The sequence below is a fragment of the Sphaerodactylus townsendi genome, linkage group LG03 (genome assembly GCF_021028975.2).
Source record: "Sphaerodactylus townsendi isolate TG3544 linkage group LG03, MPM_Stown_v2.3, whole genome shotgun sequence".
In the NCBI taxonomy this organism is placed as follows: Eukaryota; Metazoa; Chordata; class Lepidosauria; order Squamata; family Sphaerodactylidae; genus Sphaerodactylus; species Sphaerodactylus townsendi.
The window spans coordinates 135132129-135150893 of NC_059427.1; the positions used below are offsets into that span (position 1 = coordinate 135132129).

General features: G+C 41.5%; 1 protein-coding gene across 3 annotated transcripts in view; it reads left to right on the plus strand.

Annotated features, from left to right (window-relative positions):
- Positions 1–18765, plus strand: part of LOC125428986 (ABC-type organic anion transporter ABCA8-like) — a 106110-nt gene that overhangs the window by 17847 nt on the left and 69498 nt on the right. For all 3 annotated transcript variants that reach the window (XM_048489683.1, XM_048489685.1, XM_048489684.1), the window contains exons 3-8: positions 689–902; positions 5155–5313; positions 7202–7302; positions 13253–13479; positions 16868–17006; positions 17961–18146. In XM_048489683.1, coding sequence (XP_048345640.1) covers positions 689–902; positions 5155–5313; positions 7202–7302; positions 13253–13479; positions 16868–17006; positions 17961–18146 — 1026 coding nt within the window. The remainder of the gene's footprint in view (positions 1–688; positions 903–5154; positions 5314–7201; positions 7303–13252; positions 13480–16867; positions 17007–17960; positions 18147–18765) is intronic.

Here is an 18765-nt window from a genome sequence, read left to right on the forward strand (position 1 = left end):
GAATAACTGTTACTGAATAAATTAAATAAAAATAATAAATTAGGGTTAGGGTAAAGGCAAGGGTTAGTTTTAAGGCAAACCCCCCAAACCTGAAACTGACCATAGCCCTATTCTCGGATTGTGTCCTAGAACTCAACATAACAGTAAGGCAAACCCGTGCCCCTGCCCCTGCGTTAACCCTAACACCAACTTCTTATTTTTATTTAATTTATTCAGTCTTAAAATGTTCCCAAAATTGTAACAAAAATAAAATAAATAAAAATAGTACGTTGACCTGTTTAGTTTATATTTATTTATAACCAGGATATTGGTAGAAGTAAAACAGTATTTTGTGATTTTAAAAAAAATCAATGCCATGGTTCATTCTATAGGCTTTGTAATTCTTTATATAATATAAGTGTAGTGTCTTTCCCTCTCCCTGATCCCTCCTACTATGTGTATTTGTGATGCTTGGTATATTTGTGCACATGCATGTCTGTATGATATTATATGATATGATACATATGATATGATACATATGATGTGCATACAAAGTGGATCCCTCTGATCTGTACCCATCACCGTGAGTGACAATGGCTGACCAATGGTATGTTCATAATCTGGGGCTGGGCAAGATGTACTCATAGCAGCAAACTTTCAGTGAATTATTGAAGGTGTTATGCTCATTGTCATCTCCATTTATCTCCAGGAATGGTTTTCATCACTTCTTCTTCTTCTTAATCTAATAATTTTGCCATTCATGATCATTTTGTGGGAGTCACTTGTTGAAATACCTCTGGGTGATCTTGGACAACTAGATGATCTCGCCTTCAATTTTTCTGAACTTAAAATTGCTTATACTCCAGAAACAAAAACAGCAAGAGCGATAATGGAGAAAGTGGAAAATGTCTCTGTCCTTAAAGGTATACGTAATGCATGAAGGTATATGCTGTCTAGGATATTTAGTTTTCGCAAGACTTCATTTTAGTCAGTGCTCATTTTGGCAGAATTCTAGAGACTGTTTTCCACAGCAGCCTTAGGCTTGGAACATGGGACAAAACAAGGACAATGTGTCCATGGCTTTTACCACACAAAACTTTTAAAATGTTTTGCAAATGTTTGGAAAAGAATAGTTTTTGTAGTGTTTCTGAGTTGGGGCTGAGACTCACTGACTAGCAGAACATCTGCCTCGTATGCATTAGTCTCAAATTCAATTCAGTTTTAAGGCAGTAGGTGGCACGGAACATAGCCTGATGTCCCGAAGATCTGCAGCCCATCAGAGTAGCCAGTGCAGATCTTATTTGACCAAGGTTCTTATTTGGCATAAAATAGCTTCATGTGTTCACCTTTGGGATACAGCATATGTTCAGCTGCCTTCAGAATAAAGGTGAAAGAATTTTCATGTCAACGGGCCATTCTCAGGCAGGACTGTGACCTGGCACTTCTCTTTGCCTATTGAAGGCACATGTGCCACTTAAAGTGCTTTCCAGAATCAGCGTGAATGTATGAAAAACAGTCTGTTTGAAAAGACGTGTCTGGTAGCCATGCTGATCCAACCTCCCTCCCCCAAAAGCCATTTCACAAATTTTATAAAAACCAATCAAAGTGGTACAACATGCATGCTTCTCAAGAACTGTTCACCAAGGCTGATGCATATATTTAAAAACAATTCTGGAAAAACCATTTAGTACCTTTCTTTCCAGACAATCTTTAGGTAGCCTGGAAGGAGAGCACCTGTGACAGCCAGGTTTTTTGTATTGTTAGGACCAGTTATTATTACCTGGAAAGCCATGATTTTCCTGTTTCAAGGCCTCTAAGCACCTGTAAAGGAACAGCAGTAGCATAGTGGTTAGGAGCAGGTGCATTCTTATCTGGAGGAGCCGGGTTTGATTCCCCACTCTGCCGCTTGAGCTGTGGAGGCTTCTTCTTCTTCTTTACTGGTGGAAGATGTAACTACCTTGTTTAGTAAGTCAGCTGTGGGAAAGCAGTCCTATAAAGTTTTGTTGAGAGCTTCACACCCTCCACCATGGTAAGTGAACTTCTGATACTCCCAGTTTTGTTAGTTATCATAAGAGATATTACAAAATTATTTTATGTTCACTTGCACAGGGTTTCTGACCTGATTGATGAGGAAGGCTGATCTACAACTGAATTTCAATGTGCCTGCACTTTGCCATGCACATGTGATAGTGCTCTTAGAAATTAAGTTATATAGATTCCATAGTCTAAAAAAGGCATAAGTGTGTGCTTCTACCTCTTCCTTTCTCATCCAACTCTGGACTATTCATGTGAACTGACTCTTTTGGGTAAAGAATATTAAAGACAGTGCCTGCCTTAAAATCATTGATCTAATCCTGAACAACATCCTAAAATATCAGCTAAAACATAGCATTTCTGGAGCCTTGTGCAGACAAAGATTTCTTTAGCAAAACCAGAAAAATCTCTATAATTGCAAAAACAAAAAAAATCTGGGAAAAATTACAAACACAACTCTTTCCAAAACTGCAGAAGTAAGATGCAGATAAAGAAACTCTAATGCATATCTCATCAAATCAAGGTCAGCATTAGATAGATTTTAAAAAGCCAGAGAGGAGAAAGTGATCCTGGCCCTAAAAACATCCAGCTGTCCTCAACCAGAGCCAGAGTCTTTTTGGTTATGGCCACAGCATGGTGGAACTCTCTGAGACTTAGTCCAGTTCTGTAGGGCTTATGAGACAGAAATGTTCCACCAGGTCTGTGGTTGAGACAGCAAGTTACATCTTGGCTTGCCTCCTTACCTTTTTGCTACTCTTTTCCAACTTCTTGATATATTTGTCTTTAGTTATTTTATTATGAGATTTAGTTGGGTGGGTTGGGCTTCATGCTGTACTAGCTACTGCCTCCTGGTTCAACTAAGCCAATAAATTACAATATGCTGTAATAATAGGCATTGGGGAAGGGGGGAATTCAAATTGATTGGATTTTATTGATATATGAGCAGGTGTATATTTTTGTATTGTAAGCCACCCTGAGCCCATCTCTGGACAGGATAGGGAGGGTTATACATCCAATAACTAAGTAAAATAAAGATGAAGGTAGTGCAATGGCTGGAGGGCTAGGAGTAGAAAAGGAGGTAAGAGACAGAGGCAGTAGCTTTAGCAGCACTTCATATGGTCATTTCCCAATTCGCTAGATATGAAAGAGGTGGGGAGGGAAGGTTGAAGCAGTAAGTGCACTCCCACAAAGCGAGTGCTGACAGGGCAGGGACTGGGACAGGCTTTCTTCTCTATTCCTGCCCTCAGGTGACTTGGAGCAGCCACCAGATTTAATTAACTCCATCCTTCTTTCTCCTTCCCTCTGACACACATCTATTTGTAGGTCTGGATGGCCAAAAGTTTTGGAGCCAACTAGTGGGGAGAGGGAATCAGTGGTGGGATCCAAAAATTTTAGTAACAGGTTCCCATGGTGGTGGGATTCAAACTGTGGCGTAGCGCCAATGAGGCTGGGTGGGGCACGACGGGGGCGTGGTTGGGCATTCCGGGGGTGGGGCATTCCTGGGTGGGGCTGTGGCAAGGATGCAGCCGCTGCACCGGTCCTTGGGTGGGAAACGAATGCATGCAGGCGCAGGCTGCCACGCATGCCGGTGCACCTCCTGCTGGACTGCTTCAAGTTCTGCGCACTACTGCTGAGAGGAGGGGCATAACTAAGGCAAAAATCACGTGGCAAAATCACCAATTAGTAACCCCCTCTCGGCACACACAAATAATTAGTAACCTACTCTCGGGAACCTGTGAGAACCTGCTGGATCCCACCTCTGGAGGGAATGGAAAGATTGAGGTATGGCACAGATGGGATCTCTCTCAACATGTTTTGCAGGACCCTTTCTCTGTATGTTTTCTATATTGCCCTTGACTCCAGTTGTAAAATACCAGACTTTTGCTTTCTAAATTGCTCACTTTCGGCGGAGGGGGGATGGCAGTGTTCAAATTAAAATAATGTCTGGTATGAATAATATATTTCTGTAAAAAAAAGGCATATTAAACTTTCAGGTTATTTAGCCAATTTAATTGCTTTTTTGAAATTACTGCTTTATTATTTTGATTTGGAGTGATTCAAGAGATTGCAGATTCTAATTATTTTAAACTGCTCTCAGTGACCACATTTGAATGAAGGTTTAGTTTCATCTCAGGCTCCCCTTTACTGATCTTTTTGTGAGGCTCCTCCCTCTTCAGCTCATCTTCAGCCATCTGGACACACAATGGGATAAACTCCCCCAAGCCTCCAAATAGGAAGAGGAGGTGTCATCTTCCCTAACTTCATACTCCCCAGAGTTTGAAGCAAGGGTTTTTCTCTTCCTTTCTAATCTGTTGTTGGCTTTATATGAGTTTTGTTTGGCCCAGCCTCCCTTTCTGGATGGTTTAGCCTATCAGAGCAGAGCTGAACTGATTTTTTCCCCCTCCCTGCTCTCCCTGTGATATGTTCCTCATGGGGCTGTCAGCCAGTTCCTGACTGGCTGACCCAGAAGGCCTGCCTGAGTGGATATTCCCATCAGCTGAGCTGGCAGCTGCAATGAGTCTGATAGGCAATCACCTCAGTCACTTTTCCCTTGGATGTAACTCCTCAGATTGGCTATCCATTGTAAAGAATGGGCACAATAATACACAACACAGATTTCTAACCCAAACTGATAACATCAAACCCAAAACAAAGCAATCACAGTAAACACTCCCCGCCCCCCGCCGCCTACATCTAAAACTGTAACAAAATTTTTATTGGCATACACCCCCTATTGTTCACACCTGATAAGGGAGTTAATGATCTCCTTGTCTGTTTTTAAGATCAGAAAAAAATGTTGGAGGTACATAATATTATCTATACACCAACTTTGTCTTTAGGATTAAGGCTAATGTGCAGGACAGGATGGGAAGGTTTGAAATTTGCTTTCATTTGCAACCAATTTATGTTCCTTTGCTTTGGCCAGCTATAGTTGAGCCTAGCAGAGTTCAAGCTAGCAAATTAAAGATAAGCCCAATTATTGATTCCTTCAAGAATTTTAGATCTGATGTTCTGGCTTATGCCCATCTCTCATGAGGGAACTCTAGAGTGTTTTGTGGGTGCAGAGAACAGTCTTTGTACAGAAGCATCTATTACCTACATGGGATTCCTTATAATAACTAAAGCATTCCCATATTAAAGGTATAAGAACAGAACCCATGGAAGATGAAAAAGCAATAGAAGAAGCATACAAGAATGAAGGCAACATCATTGGTGTTATATTTCAGGATAACTTTTCATATCGACTCCGATTTCGTCTAGGAAATGTACCTTCTCCAAATGACTACATTTCAAGCTCAGGTAATTCAAGTAGGGTTGCCCACTCCAAGATGGGAAAATCCTGGAGATTTGGGGAGGGGGATGAAGCCTGGGGATAGGGGAGAAGAATGTCCTTAGCGGGGTACAATGCTATACAGTTCACCTTTTGAAGTAGCCATTTCTCTAGGGGAACTGATCTCTGAAGTCTGCAGATCAATGGCAATTTCTGAAGATCTCCATGCCCACCTAGAACTGGCATCCTTAAATGCAACATGAATTTATATTTACATTCAACTCCCCAGATATCCAGATAAATATAATGAAATCAAGTGACATTTTGTGCTGTCAGTCTGAGCATATTATTAACGTAGTGATTACTGTAATTTAGGGACGCTTCCATGAAAAGGACACACAACCAAGCAATATAAATTTTTGTGAAAAAATTATTCAAAGAATTTTCTATGTTGGCCAAGATGGCAGCCAGTTATGAGGAAGAATTGAAGGAAAGGTTAACCAAGTGCCTTGGTGACATTAGAAATCCCAACATTTGCAACCAGGGCAATGAGCTGCAGTGTAGTTTCTGAGAGGCAGAATGGGAATACCCATATGTCAAAATAAACAACAACCCTGACTTAACAGGTGTGCCAAAGGCAAGTGTTTGCAAATGCAGCTCCTAATTGGCAACTCATTTGTAACTTGAGCCACAGGGAGCTCACTCATGGATTTTCTTAAAGAAGCTTGAATTGTTTTGATTTTTTTTAAACAAACTTTTCCCAGATTTATGCAGAAAAACAACAATAATGCCATATTTCTTTCCGTACTTACATTTGCCTTACCGTATATAGTCAATTTCCATTTATTACCATCAGTTTCATCTTGTTCAATCTAGGACTTTCGACTTTTTGCTACTGTGAATTTATATAAAATATAGTTTTCCTTACCAAAATTTTACTTGAATTTTTTAATAAATCAAGTTTACAAATCTTGTATCCCTCTAATGATTTTTTCCATTTTTAATTCTAATTTTTTCCTTTAAGAAGTGTCTGATAATCCTTCTATTTTGAATACAAATGAACCTGTTCAAATCCAGTGTTCCCATTCTTTCCTAAAATTGTTCATAGATTTATCCACAACCTTCAATCTGGCCATTTTTATAATTTCCATTACTTGCCACTATTTTATCTCAGATATATTTGAAGATTTCCAATTCTTTCCTCAAATTATTCTAGCTGCCATAGACAAATAGTTAAATAGCTTTTCAGATTAACATTCATAGACTTGTCTGCTAAACCTAAAAGATATAATTTGGGAGTCAAAGGAAACTTGTCCTAAAATCTTACATATCTCTTCATGAATTTCAATATTCTTTAGCTCTAACACAAGACCACCATTGATGAAAAAAGATTTGATACGTCCAACAGTTATTTGGGTACGCTCTTTAAATCTTAGAGATTTTATAAGGTGTAATGTATTATTGATAATACATTTTGTAATGATGTATTTTAATATAATAACTTCTAGTGAGGCTTATTCTTTTAACACAGGTTTTCTGCTGAGTCTCTAATAATATATTATGACCAACATTTTTGCTCATGTAATCATAACATCTTTAATGATTTCTGCTTTAGTATCTCTAAACAAAACCCGCACATTTTTCCAATTAAATGAACATCATCCTTGAGCAATAGTTTTTCAGACTGATTCTGTTCTTTATTAATTCCAAAGGTCTTATGTTTTTTTAAAAAGTAAGGGTTGAGTGTACATCCACAAGTCATATTTATTTCCTGTTTTTTGAGATCTTGTGTTTTTGATTTAAAATCTTGATTTTCAGTTGATATTTCCTTTATTAACATGTTAGGAAGCTTACGTTGTTAATGTAAAGCATTTCACATGTAATTAACAGTCTTTCTCTGTTTCTTCTTGCTTGCAGAATATTGTTACAACTACTCATCCAGTGAATGCTCTATTCCAAGTTATTGGTTCAGAGGATTTCTGTCATTGCAGACTAGCATTGATGCTGCTCTTATAGAAGTAAGTAGGATTGTTTAGTTTCAGAGCCAGTATTCTGACTGCATATAAACAACATTATCCTGGACATAAGTGTTGGTGGTTTACTGGCATGGCACCAGTGTTGCAAGTTGGCATTCTATGGCCATTGTGAAAAGGACAAAATCAGTAATGGAAACTCTTAAAGGCAAGCCACAGACTGCATAGTGCTCACACCGGAGTCCATTGTGCCCTCAAAAAACTACTAATCATGGAGCAGCATGCCACTGATACACATCTGCTACATGGGGAGGGGGGCACCAGAAGGACATCCCCTAAACTTTTAAGTGAACTGATGGCATGAGCACAGGAGCACTGGAGTTAATAATCTCCTTCTGGGAGATCTGCAGATGTGGATTTGAGTTTGCTTTTGCTAAATTCTGTTCTTACTGAACAAAAAAACCTAAGGATTGTTCATGGAGGGCAGGTCTACCAATGATTTTCAGTGAGCTGTAGACAAGTCTTTTAAGTGGCTAAGATTCTTGTATTCATGTCTTTGTTTCTTTGCAGACACCTCACTGAAAATAAAATAAAATAAAGAAAAGCTATATATTGTCAGAATCAGCAGAACAAGCTTGGTACAACTATGTACTCTTTGGGCTTAAAAGACTCCCAGAACTGGAACCTGGAGAGCAAATGTCCTGGGTCAACCTTCAGCAAATGGAGGCAGGGAGAATCCCTTCAGCAGCACACAAAATGTTGGGCACAAGCTGAGGAGGAAACTGACCAGAGAGCTTAACGTTTGGGTGGGGGAAAGCCTCTTTACTCCTCTGCTGCCTGTGCTGTCCGGAACAAACACACAAGAGGTGGCTTTTTTAAAGTTGTCCCCAGGATGTCTTATTTTGGATGTGCAGCATAGACCATTGAGTATGTTTGGTCCAAATCTGGCACGATAAACTCTGATAAAAAAGAATGGAAAAAAAAGACAAGCCATGAACCATCATATAACTTGGTTACCCTACACAAAGTGCAGAAAACAGAATGGCAAAAAAGTGCAAGACAACAAGTTGTTTCATGTCAATTTGTATATAGCACTCCAACAAAACAATTCACGTTTTCTTAATCATGATGTGGTTTTGGGCAACTTAAGCTAAATCCCCCATTGCTCCCAGGTAGCCCAGATCAAAACTAACCTAGAGGACAGAGATAGGTGATGGGTTGTCTTGAAGAAGCCAAAAGGTTCAGCAGGATAAACTGAAGAGGAGATTTTGATAGAAGGGAAGGGATTTCCTTTGCCAAATGAGGAGGCTATTAGGATAACAGGCTAGCAGTAAGGTAGATTTGTTGCGAATGGGAGATGATGAAATTAAGAGAAGATGGGGCAGACAAAAAGATGTGGAAAGTGAGATTCGGTAAGGAGAGTAGAAAGAAAGAGAAGAAAACATATTCTTCTGGTCTAAGTGCTGAGAAGGATCTGGTAATTTTGTGCTTGTGCTGGAAGAAGGCTGTGGTTGGGAACTGACTATAAAAATGGAGGATTTGAAATGTCAGTTCTGTGTACATAAGAGTTGCCTTGGCTTCAGCTGTGGAACCCTACAATTGGTCACATTCTATGCAGAATTTTATTTATATTTATTTATATTTTAGATTTCTAGGCCGCCTCTTCCCCGAAGGGCTCGAATTCACATTCTATGCTGAATTAGGATCTGCAATGGCATTGGACTAAGATTGCAGGGTCTTGTTTCCTGCTGGTGATGTTTTTATTTTTGGGGAGTGGAGGATGATGTGTGCTCAGGAAAAGCGGAATTCCAAAGATAGTCATGCCAGCGGTACTTCTGGGAGAGGGTTGATAGATTGCTGACATATCTGCAAAGTGCGAATGGCTTTGCAGCAGAGGTGTACCGGGGGTAAATGGCGCCCAGAGACAAATTGTCTTCCAGACGCCCCCAGGCTTTGCCCCCCATCCCAGCTCCACCCCCGATGTCCTCAGGCTCTACCCCCCCCCACTGCCTGTACCCTTGACCCTGCCCATGTCACCATGGACATGGGCAAGGTCTAGGGCGCCACCTCCACCCCCCAGATTCCCCCTCCTGGCTGGGCTCCCAGCTGGCAGCCAGCAGTCGCTTCTGACCTCCCCTCCAGGCAGGCCAGAAGAGACTGCAGTCCCAGCCACAGAGACCTGCTTTTATAAGCAGTGAGGCTGGGGGTGGGACTTGGGGAGCAGGAAGGGGTGGGAGTTAGACTCAGATCCCTGCTCCCCAAGTCCCAGCCTCAGTGTTTATAAAAGCAGGTCTCTGAGGCTGGGACTGCAGTCTCTTCTGGCCTGCCCGGAGCGGAGGTCAGAAGAGACTGCAGGCTGCCAGCTGGGAGTCCAGCGTGTGGGGGGGAAGGAAGGGAGGGGGAGTCCATGGTGACATGGGTGCGGTTGAGGGCACTTGGAGGCAGCAGGAAGTCCTGCTACTTCGTCGTTTTTGCGTGCCTTGTCCCCGTCCATGTGTCACTGACATGGGCGGGGTCAGGGGTTCTCAGAGACAATGAGGCTGCAAGATGTCCTGCTGCCTCATGGTCTTCCTGGAGCCCTGACCCTGCCCACGTCGGTGACACATGGACAGGTCGAGGCACGCAAAAACTACGAGGCAGCAGGACTTCCTGGTCACATGTGGGGCTGATTTTGCGCCCACCACGTGACCAGAAGAGTGGTGCCCGGGTACAAGGGGTAGGTAGATACCCACTGCTTTGCAGCCTGGAATGCCTGTGGAGAAAGATTAATACCTAGCTGAGGAATCACTCTGGATAAAGTGCCAAGAGATCAACTGCGTAGCGTCAAGAGGTTCTATTCCTGAGTAAAGCATGAAGATGGAAGTCTCTGTGATGAACTCAGAGGTGGGGGCAGGGGGTCAGGAATTCCATTTAAGCTCATGGCTTTGAAGTAACCAATCAAACTTTAAACACTTCCAACCTCCTCATCTTTGCTACTGGAATGCCATTAATTTTGGAAATAAAGAGAGTTTCTTCTGTCCTCAGTGATGAATACCTTGCAATAAGAAATGCTTTTTCTCTGGGAAACTATAAATCAGAAGGGAGCTTTAAAATTGAAAACAGAGAGACTTAAAATAATGGCATAAAAAAGAGAAAATAAAAGAACTACAGGAAGCAATGAATAAATGAATCCTCAAAATAAATCTTCAAAAGCATGGCCCTTTTCTCATTTATTTATTTTTCTGATGACGAAAGTGTGTTTGAGAAACAACTGGTATGGGAAAAGTCTAAGCTGGATATATGTGAAATGGTATCTTCTTTTTTTTTACCATCCTTGTTGTCCAATTGCTACAGGAGTGTTGGCATGGAGACTCCTGTAATATAAACAGTAGATAAAAGCTACAGTGCAGCGGATCTTTTTTGGACACAAGAGGGAGGAAGAGAGACGATGGCTGACAAAAGCCTAGTAGTATATGCTGGACTATCTGAAATAATTGGCAATTTTATTATTATGGTAATTACTAGAAAAAAATTGGTAGAATTAACACTGGGAAATCAATTACAGAGGAGATGGTGGACAACTAACGTGGATCAAACAACAAATAAATTGGAGAACCTTGAAAAGAACCTTGAGAAGAGGATGTAAGACAGATTTAATTGATTGGACAAAAAGTTAAAGTTATAGCCCAATCCTTACCCCGAGGCAGTATACATGACATGGGGACTCCTTGACCATGTTGCATGGAAAACCACCCCAGATCTGTAATTCTGATTCCTTCCTATGATTATGGCTAAATTCAGTAACTGTCCAAATTTTTTTAAACGGAGATAATTAACGATAAATGATAGGCTAATTAGGCTGCCCTCCTGCTCAGGCAAATTATTCACTTTCTACCAACTCCTCAAATTATGAATTTGGCTGATAGATAAGTCCTTATGTTATCCCAGATTGGTTTTAAAAGAGGGGTTTCTACTATCTATCAACCAGTGCTCAGTACTTGTCCATCTGGTTGAAAAATGTACCAAACCATCTGGTAGAAAGCTTTATGCAGCTTGTATTGATCTAATTAGGGCTTTTTATAGTATTCCTTGTTTCAAACTGTTGGAAAAATTTGCCAACAGCTTCTCCAGTTAATATACTGTCAGCTTCTCCAGTTAATATACAAACTATATCAAGGTAATACTGCACAGGTGAGAGGTGAAGAAAATGGCCAGCTGACCAAAGTAATCAGCATAAACAGAGGTGTGTGTCAAGGTTGCCTCTCAGCTCCCTACCTTTTTAACCTTTATCTAAACAACATTTAGATAAACAACCTTTCCATCCTCCACACCTATCTTGCAGACCTATCTCAACTTTGTTTTATGCAGACAACACTGTTCTGTTATCTCAGATCTTGAATTCAGCTAGGGCGATTGCTGAGTGCTTTTGCACAGTGCTGGTCAAAGGAGTCCTTAGTTATCAGTTACCAAAAGACTGAAGTTATGTTTTTGTAAAGGAGCTGCACCATTTTATTTACCTTGGTTTATAAACAGCCAGCCAATTGAGCAGATGAATACATTCGATACCTTGGTATTATCTTTTCCTATAATCTGTCTTGGATAGGACACATTACCACTGCTAAAAGTTAGGGTCAATATACTCCTCAGCCCTCCTGAGATTCTTTTGGACCTCAGGTGTAACTATTTACCTGCTGCTATTAGTTCCTTTCAGGCAAAAGTAGCTCCTATTATATGGAACACCACTGACAATAGCCAAGATCAATGTTTAAATTTCTTCCCATGCTCACTCTCAAACATCCCTACGGGTGTTTTCCCCCAAATACTAGATCATTTCTATGTTGCTGGTAACACATGAAATGTCACTTTCAGTGCACACTGAAAGTGACATCACATTGCCAGAGACCTGGTAGAAATGCTGGAGTAGGCTTCATTGTTACTGGTAAGGCCCCCTTCCCTGCTGCCAGCAAGTCTTCCTGCCCCCCTGTGGGTTGCCAGGGGGTACCTGGCAACCCTGATGTTTTTCCCTCTACAAACCCAACATTGCCCAGACTCCACTCCTTAATCTACAGGAATTTCCCAGTCTGGAGGTGGCAACACTGCATTGCAATGGGATTACAAAATCTGAATAGTGCATTCGTGACAGCTTGATCCTCCCCATCTGCCTCTGTGGTTCCAGCCAAGATTGCAGGGCTGTCAAAGGCCTCAGATGTAGTGACGGCCCGAGACGGGGTTAACTGCACCTTGTTGCTTCTCCTGTCTTCCCAAGTCTGTCCTCCACAGCCTGGAGAAGGCCTGGAGCCTCCTCCCTGGCCTGCCACTTGACCCCTTATAAGGGGCAGGCTTAATCGTGCTCATACCCAAAAGCTTTCCCTAACTTCCCATATCTGATCCCCATTTGCCCAAAATCCTAGCCCTACTCTATAAAGTGTCTGCTCAATGCTGTATAGGAGCTGTGCATTGCCTGGCATGACAAAGCTGGCCTTCTTGTTGTCAGGGTGCTATAGGAGCGATTGGCAATCCAAACAATGCAGCCAGGGTCATGGCCATCTGCTGCAGCTTGGGTAAATCTGGGATAAGGTCTGGCTCCAGACAGGCATGTATACTGTATGGAGTTAAACAAACTGGATTAAAAAATTAAAGAAGCAGTGCAACAGTATTGTGTTCATAGCAAACAAAGCAATGAAAGCTACTTAAAGTTTCACAAATTAACAATAAGCTTACTTTCTCCATTAAAAAGCCCTGCTGAATATTTCTGCTGTACATATGCTGTGGAATGTATAAAACTTGTGGTACAGAGTGCATAGCTAACAGCCAAGTGCTAAGCCAATTCAGTGGAAGTGTAATCACATCTCTCGTTCTAAATGGTAACCCGAACCTATAAAATGGAAATAGGGATAAGTATTTATGTCAATGAAAGCTATGATGATTGTGAAATATTTTGCACATTAAAAACTACTGTGGAAATTGTTAGCAACTTTTTTTAAAAAAACCTCTCTTTGATCTGTATTTTTTTTAGCTGACCACTGGTCATTCTGTATGGGACGAAATGAAGTCAATTCGTGGAATCCGTATGAGGTCATCTTCGGTTGCACAACAAAGTAGCATTGAATACATTTTTGTCATTCTGGTTTTACCTATGTGCTTTTCTCCATTTATATACTTCTTGTCACAAAATGTTTCAAGAGAAAAAAGGAAGCTGAAGGAACTGATGAAGATGATGGGAGTGAGAGATATGGCATTCTGGTGAGTTAAAACGATGGCTGCTGTTCTCTTCCCAGTTGGAGAAATTGGCATGGTGTTGAAAATGTTCACAGGTAGAGGAATGACGAAGTTTTGAGCAACAGTATGTATCTAACATATGAGAAAACCTGTTACGCCTTTGCTACGAGCAAAAAAGAGTCTGAACAAAGTGATTGCGCTAGGTGGTCTCTGGTCCCTTCCGCACATGCAGTATAATGCACTTTCAATCCACTTTCAGTGCACTTTACAGCTGTGCGGAATAGCAAAATCCACTTGCAAACAATTGTGAAAGTGGATTGAAAGTGCATTATTTTGCATGTGCAGAAGTGGCCTATATTCAACCCATGCAAAAGTGCAGGACATTTAAAGTGCAGGTCAAGAACATATTGTTTGACACAGTAAACATATATGAATACACATACAGCAAAGTATATCTGCAAACACATGAGGACAATAAGACAGGCAGATAAAACAGTCTCTATATGTGCAACAATTAATAGTATCCGGTTCAAGACACACTAATTAGAGACTGATGCTGGAAAAGGTTGTTAGGCGTGGTGGGGCAACTGCCAGCAACAATATTCAATTCAATACAGAACAGGAATAAGTGAGGCAGAACCTGGATAAGCGGAACAAAGCGATAGAGATTTATACATGTCATGTACAGGACGTTTTCTCCCACATGTCATATAGGTGACGTGTTTGCTCCCACTTGAAACCTGCTGACGAAGTGGCTAACCCCCAAAATGGGCAACTACCAGAACCCTAACTGTTGCACATATAGAGACTGTTTTTGCTGTCTTTGGTCATTTCTGCACAGTCCAAATATCCCACGTTGAGCAAGGGAAATATCCTGGTTTTTCCAAGAAGTCCACATGGTTCCCAGTCCTAAAGTGGGTTTGCCTTGCGATATTTCCCTCATCCCGGGATTTTCAAAAATTGCCAGTTTGGCAATTCTTTTCAAAAATCCCACAGTGAACCTGTAACTGTGCAAACACCATGGGATCAGAACCAGTTTACTTTTCCTGCCCACCCCCTGATCTCCCCACCTGACCTCATATCAGTTTTCAACTCTGCTGTGCCACTGACCATTGCATCCCGCCCTTCCTGAAATGTTCCCCCAAGCACATTTTCTACTCATGGTATCGACCAGGTGCCATTTCTCCTGGGTTAATCAGGAGTGGAGTCCCAAAATGTCCCCATGTTCTGTACATGTACTGGTTGCTTGAAGTGCATAGCTAGGGAGATGTGCACTTTGGGGTGAATGTTAGTGGGCTTATCATGGGGGGGTGGTCTCTTGTTTTCCACAAAAATATGAGAACGTGAGTGGGAATGGGATATGATACTGTGCCCCATTGTTTTTTTGCTGCCACTTGCCATGTTGAGGCACTGCCGCGCCCTATCCAGAACTGGAAAAATGGGAGCTTCGTTTCCCCCCGCTGCTGCCCCAAATCAACAGCCAATCAGAACGTGGGACACCAGGGATGTCTGCGCATGTACGGATATGCTTGCAGTGTAAATACAAAAGACCCGGGCTCATGTGAAACAAACTGGAGTATTTCCTACTGGTCTTCACTCGATTCCTGGTCTTCACTCGATTCCTTCACAGAAACAGGCAGCCATGCGAAGGGAGAAACCAGGATAAAATAGACCTGGATTGTAAGATACTGATTGTAACCCAGTATAATTGTGCCGTGCAGAAATGGCCTTATTGTCCTCATGTGTTTATGGATGTACTTTGCTGTATGTGTATTCATACATGTTTACTGTGTTAGATGATATGTTCTTGACTTGCACGTTAAATGTTCTGCACTTTTGCATTGGTTGAATATAAACCACATAGCACAATCACTTGGTTCAGAGTTGTTTTTGCCCACAGCAAAGGTGTAACAGGTATGCATTTAATGGTGGCCATGGTAGTAAATAATAATAATGACTTCTCTGGGAATTTTAGGACAGAATTAGATTTTACTCTAGACACACAAATAACACTGATTATGATAACCCTGTGGTTTCCCTTCCCTTTGTTCTTCTATGATGATGTTGTACTCTGACCTGGATAGCCCCAGGGTAGCCTTATGTCATGGATCTCAGAGGCCAAGCAGAGTCAGCCATGGTTAATACTTGTATGGGAGCCCTCCAAGGACTATGTTGCGGCTCAGTCTGGTCTGTTTAGGGACCCCTGGGAGGAAGACTCAGATGGACAGTTTTGGTTCCAGATCCCCAGGCTCCTCCTGTAAATTCAGAGCCTGACCTGTCATTAGTCCCTGCAGGACCAGGTCCAGAGACTCAGACAAAGCATGCAGTCAGGAATCCGCAGCCAGGTCCAAGCTCTGAGATCTCCCAGCCAGGATCTATCTCTGAGACACTTCAGCCTCTTCACAGTGAGCCAGAAGGGACCCTGCCAGCCCCGTCACCCCCCTCCCCATCTCCAGAGCCCCAGGAGCAACACAGGCTGCATGGTAGATTACAGCAGAGGAGACGCAGTAGCAGATTAGCAGCCATGGGGCGAGCTAACTTGAATACTACGTCCTTACAGTAGCCAAACTGAAGTAACCCAGCTTCAACAGGTTATTGCACTAGGGCAGGGGTCTGCAACCTGTGGCTCTCCAGATGTTCATGAACTACAATTCCCATCAGCCCCTGCCAGCATGGCCAATCGGCCATGCTGACAAGGGCTGATGGGAATTGTAGTTCATGAACATCTGGAGAGCCACAGGTTGCAGACTCCTGCACTAGGGAATGGGAGGCTGGCTATAAAAGAGAAGTTACAGCTGAGCTATCTTGTGGCAGCAACATTGTGTTTCAGTTTGCAGGTCACTGTCTCTGTTCCTAGTCTTGTGTTTTCCATAAACAAGTGCACCCGCAGAATAACTGGGACCAAAATGTCTGTTCGTTCCTGGGGGCCTGTCTTCGATACAGAGGCGGGCAATGGCAAACCATCTCTGAATGTCTCTTGCCTTTTAAACCCAGAAGTTCAGGGGTCACCATAAGTCAACTGTGACTAGACAGAAAAAATGATTTGGTGCATTTCTCTACCTCTGTTCTATATACTTGGCTACCTTGGGCAGATGTGAAAAAAATTAGGAATATCACCACTGATTTACTCATACAGAGGTTTTAGGTAGAAAAGCCAAATGTTATTTTAGGTAGAAAAGCCAAATGTTATTGAGGGAGGTACATGGTGGAGTCTGGTTTTCCCTCACATCAAGCATATCAGTTATTTCCAAACTATATATCACTTACAGTTGTAGAAAAGAATGATCAGAGGCACTGTGCTCACATGCAGAACTTGTTTCAATGAACTGTGTCCTCTCAAAATGAGAATTCTTGAGGACCTACCTGCCTAATAATATAAACTTCCCAGACATATGTGTGTTTGCATTTGTAGGCTTTCCTGGAGTTTACTGTATGCAGTGTACATACTGATCCTATGCAGTTTGGCAACGCCTATTATCAAATATTTAATTCTACCAGAAGCCAGCTTCTTTGCCCTATATCTCCTGTTGTTCCTTTATGGCATAGCATCTGTAAGTCTGTGATCTTTAGTTTACACTCTTTATATGGACGTCATGAATGATGATAGATGGCCAGATCAATGCTACTAAAGCATTTGATACCATCATAAAAATATTGCATTTTCTTAGCTTTCCCGCTGCTTTTGTCTGTAAACTGTTTTAAGGTACCCTGAGACATTAGGGAATTTCCACATTTTTTGGGGGGGGGGGGAGGGGTGAGTACTGGCCTCATATTGCTTAGGTTTATCCCCTGATTTCTAAACATTTTCTTGGGCCTTTAGTTTCCACCTTGGATTTGTTGTGGTTCTTTTGGAACTACTTTTACCCCAGTCTTTTTTTGAAACTGATTTGGATTCACCTTCTTTCCAAAGTTCCACTGATTTTGTTTTACCCATCTCCAACCCACTTTTCAATGCTTGGACTTTTGTCATCAAACCATGCCCTCTGTTTCATCCTTTCTCTCTGTGCCCTGGGAAATGTGTGGTTTCATTTTTGATTTTTTTTAAAAAATAAAAAGCTGCTCTTACGTAACTGTACCATTGTATCACTATAAAAGGGTGGGACCACAGTTATATTTATGCTCTTTCTGGCACATTGCCCAAGCTGGAAAAGTGTTTTTTGGGGGGAACAGTGAGGGGCAGATATAGTGTTAGATTTAGCACAGTCCTGTTCCCTGGTTGTAAATACTCTGGCTTTTGTCAGAGGACCACCCCCATCCCGGGTGGTATGGGCAACAAGCTGAATTTCCTATTTTCACTATTTCCTAGGGTGTTCTCTGATTCACATACATAAGATAAAACAAATATGTGCACAATGTTGTGTATTACCCATGGGCTCAGGCCTTTACCCCTTGCACTCACGCACGCACGCAGAAAAACCATCTGGTTGGGATACAGCTGTGTAACCTAGGTTCAATCTATTTATGGTATCGTTGAATTGATAATGAAAATGTTTCCTGTTTTTCAGATCCATTTCTGTTTCATGTTCAGTTCTCTCCTAAAGAAGGCGAAAGCCACCAGCTCTATCGTATTTGTCCTGACTTTCTTTTTCACATCCATCAGTGTTATCACATTGATAGCTAGGATTCCTGCTCCTTTGGAATGGATTCTGAACCTCTTCTGCCCTTTTGCTTTTGGTGCTGAAATTTCAAAGGTAGAATGCTGTTTTATTTAGGGCAGTGATGGCGAATCTATGACCCGTGTGTCAAAGGTGACATACCATGATATTTTGGGTGACAGGCCAGTGTTCACCAAGATCCAACAACAATTTTCCCTGTTTGAGTCATTTTTGTAATTATTGGATGTTTCTTTATATAATATGTAGGAACACACATTATTGGGCTGTATTTTTTAAAAAATTAATGAATATATAAATAATTGTTTCTCTATTATTTGTGGAGGGTGTGACCCAGCAGCAGAGTCGTTAGGTATTTTCCAGATTTTTGACATGCCAAACCCAAAAGGTTCGCCATAACTGATCTAGAGTGAGTCTTCACCCTTCTTCAAACTCTGCTAAAGCTGATTGTGAATATACAAGGCACATGATAATAAAACAATAACACCAGTCAGCATTGTGGCATATGTATTTTCATTCCATTCTTTTTAATTAATATTTTATTTTTATATAAACAGTTGAACAAGGAAGAAGAACAGAGAATGAAGTAAACTTAATTGCAATGCTAAATATGAAAAGGGAGCCCATAGATAAATCTACAAAGGCATAAATTAACTACTTTTCAGTCACTGTTATTCTTATTTAATTCCATTCATAA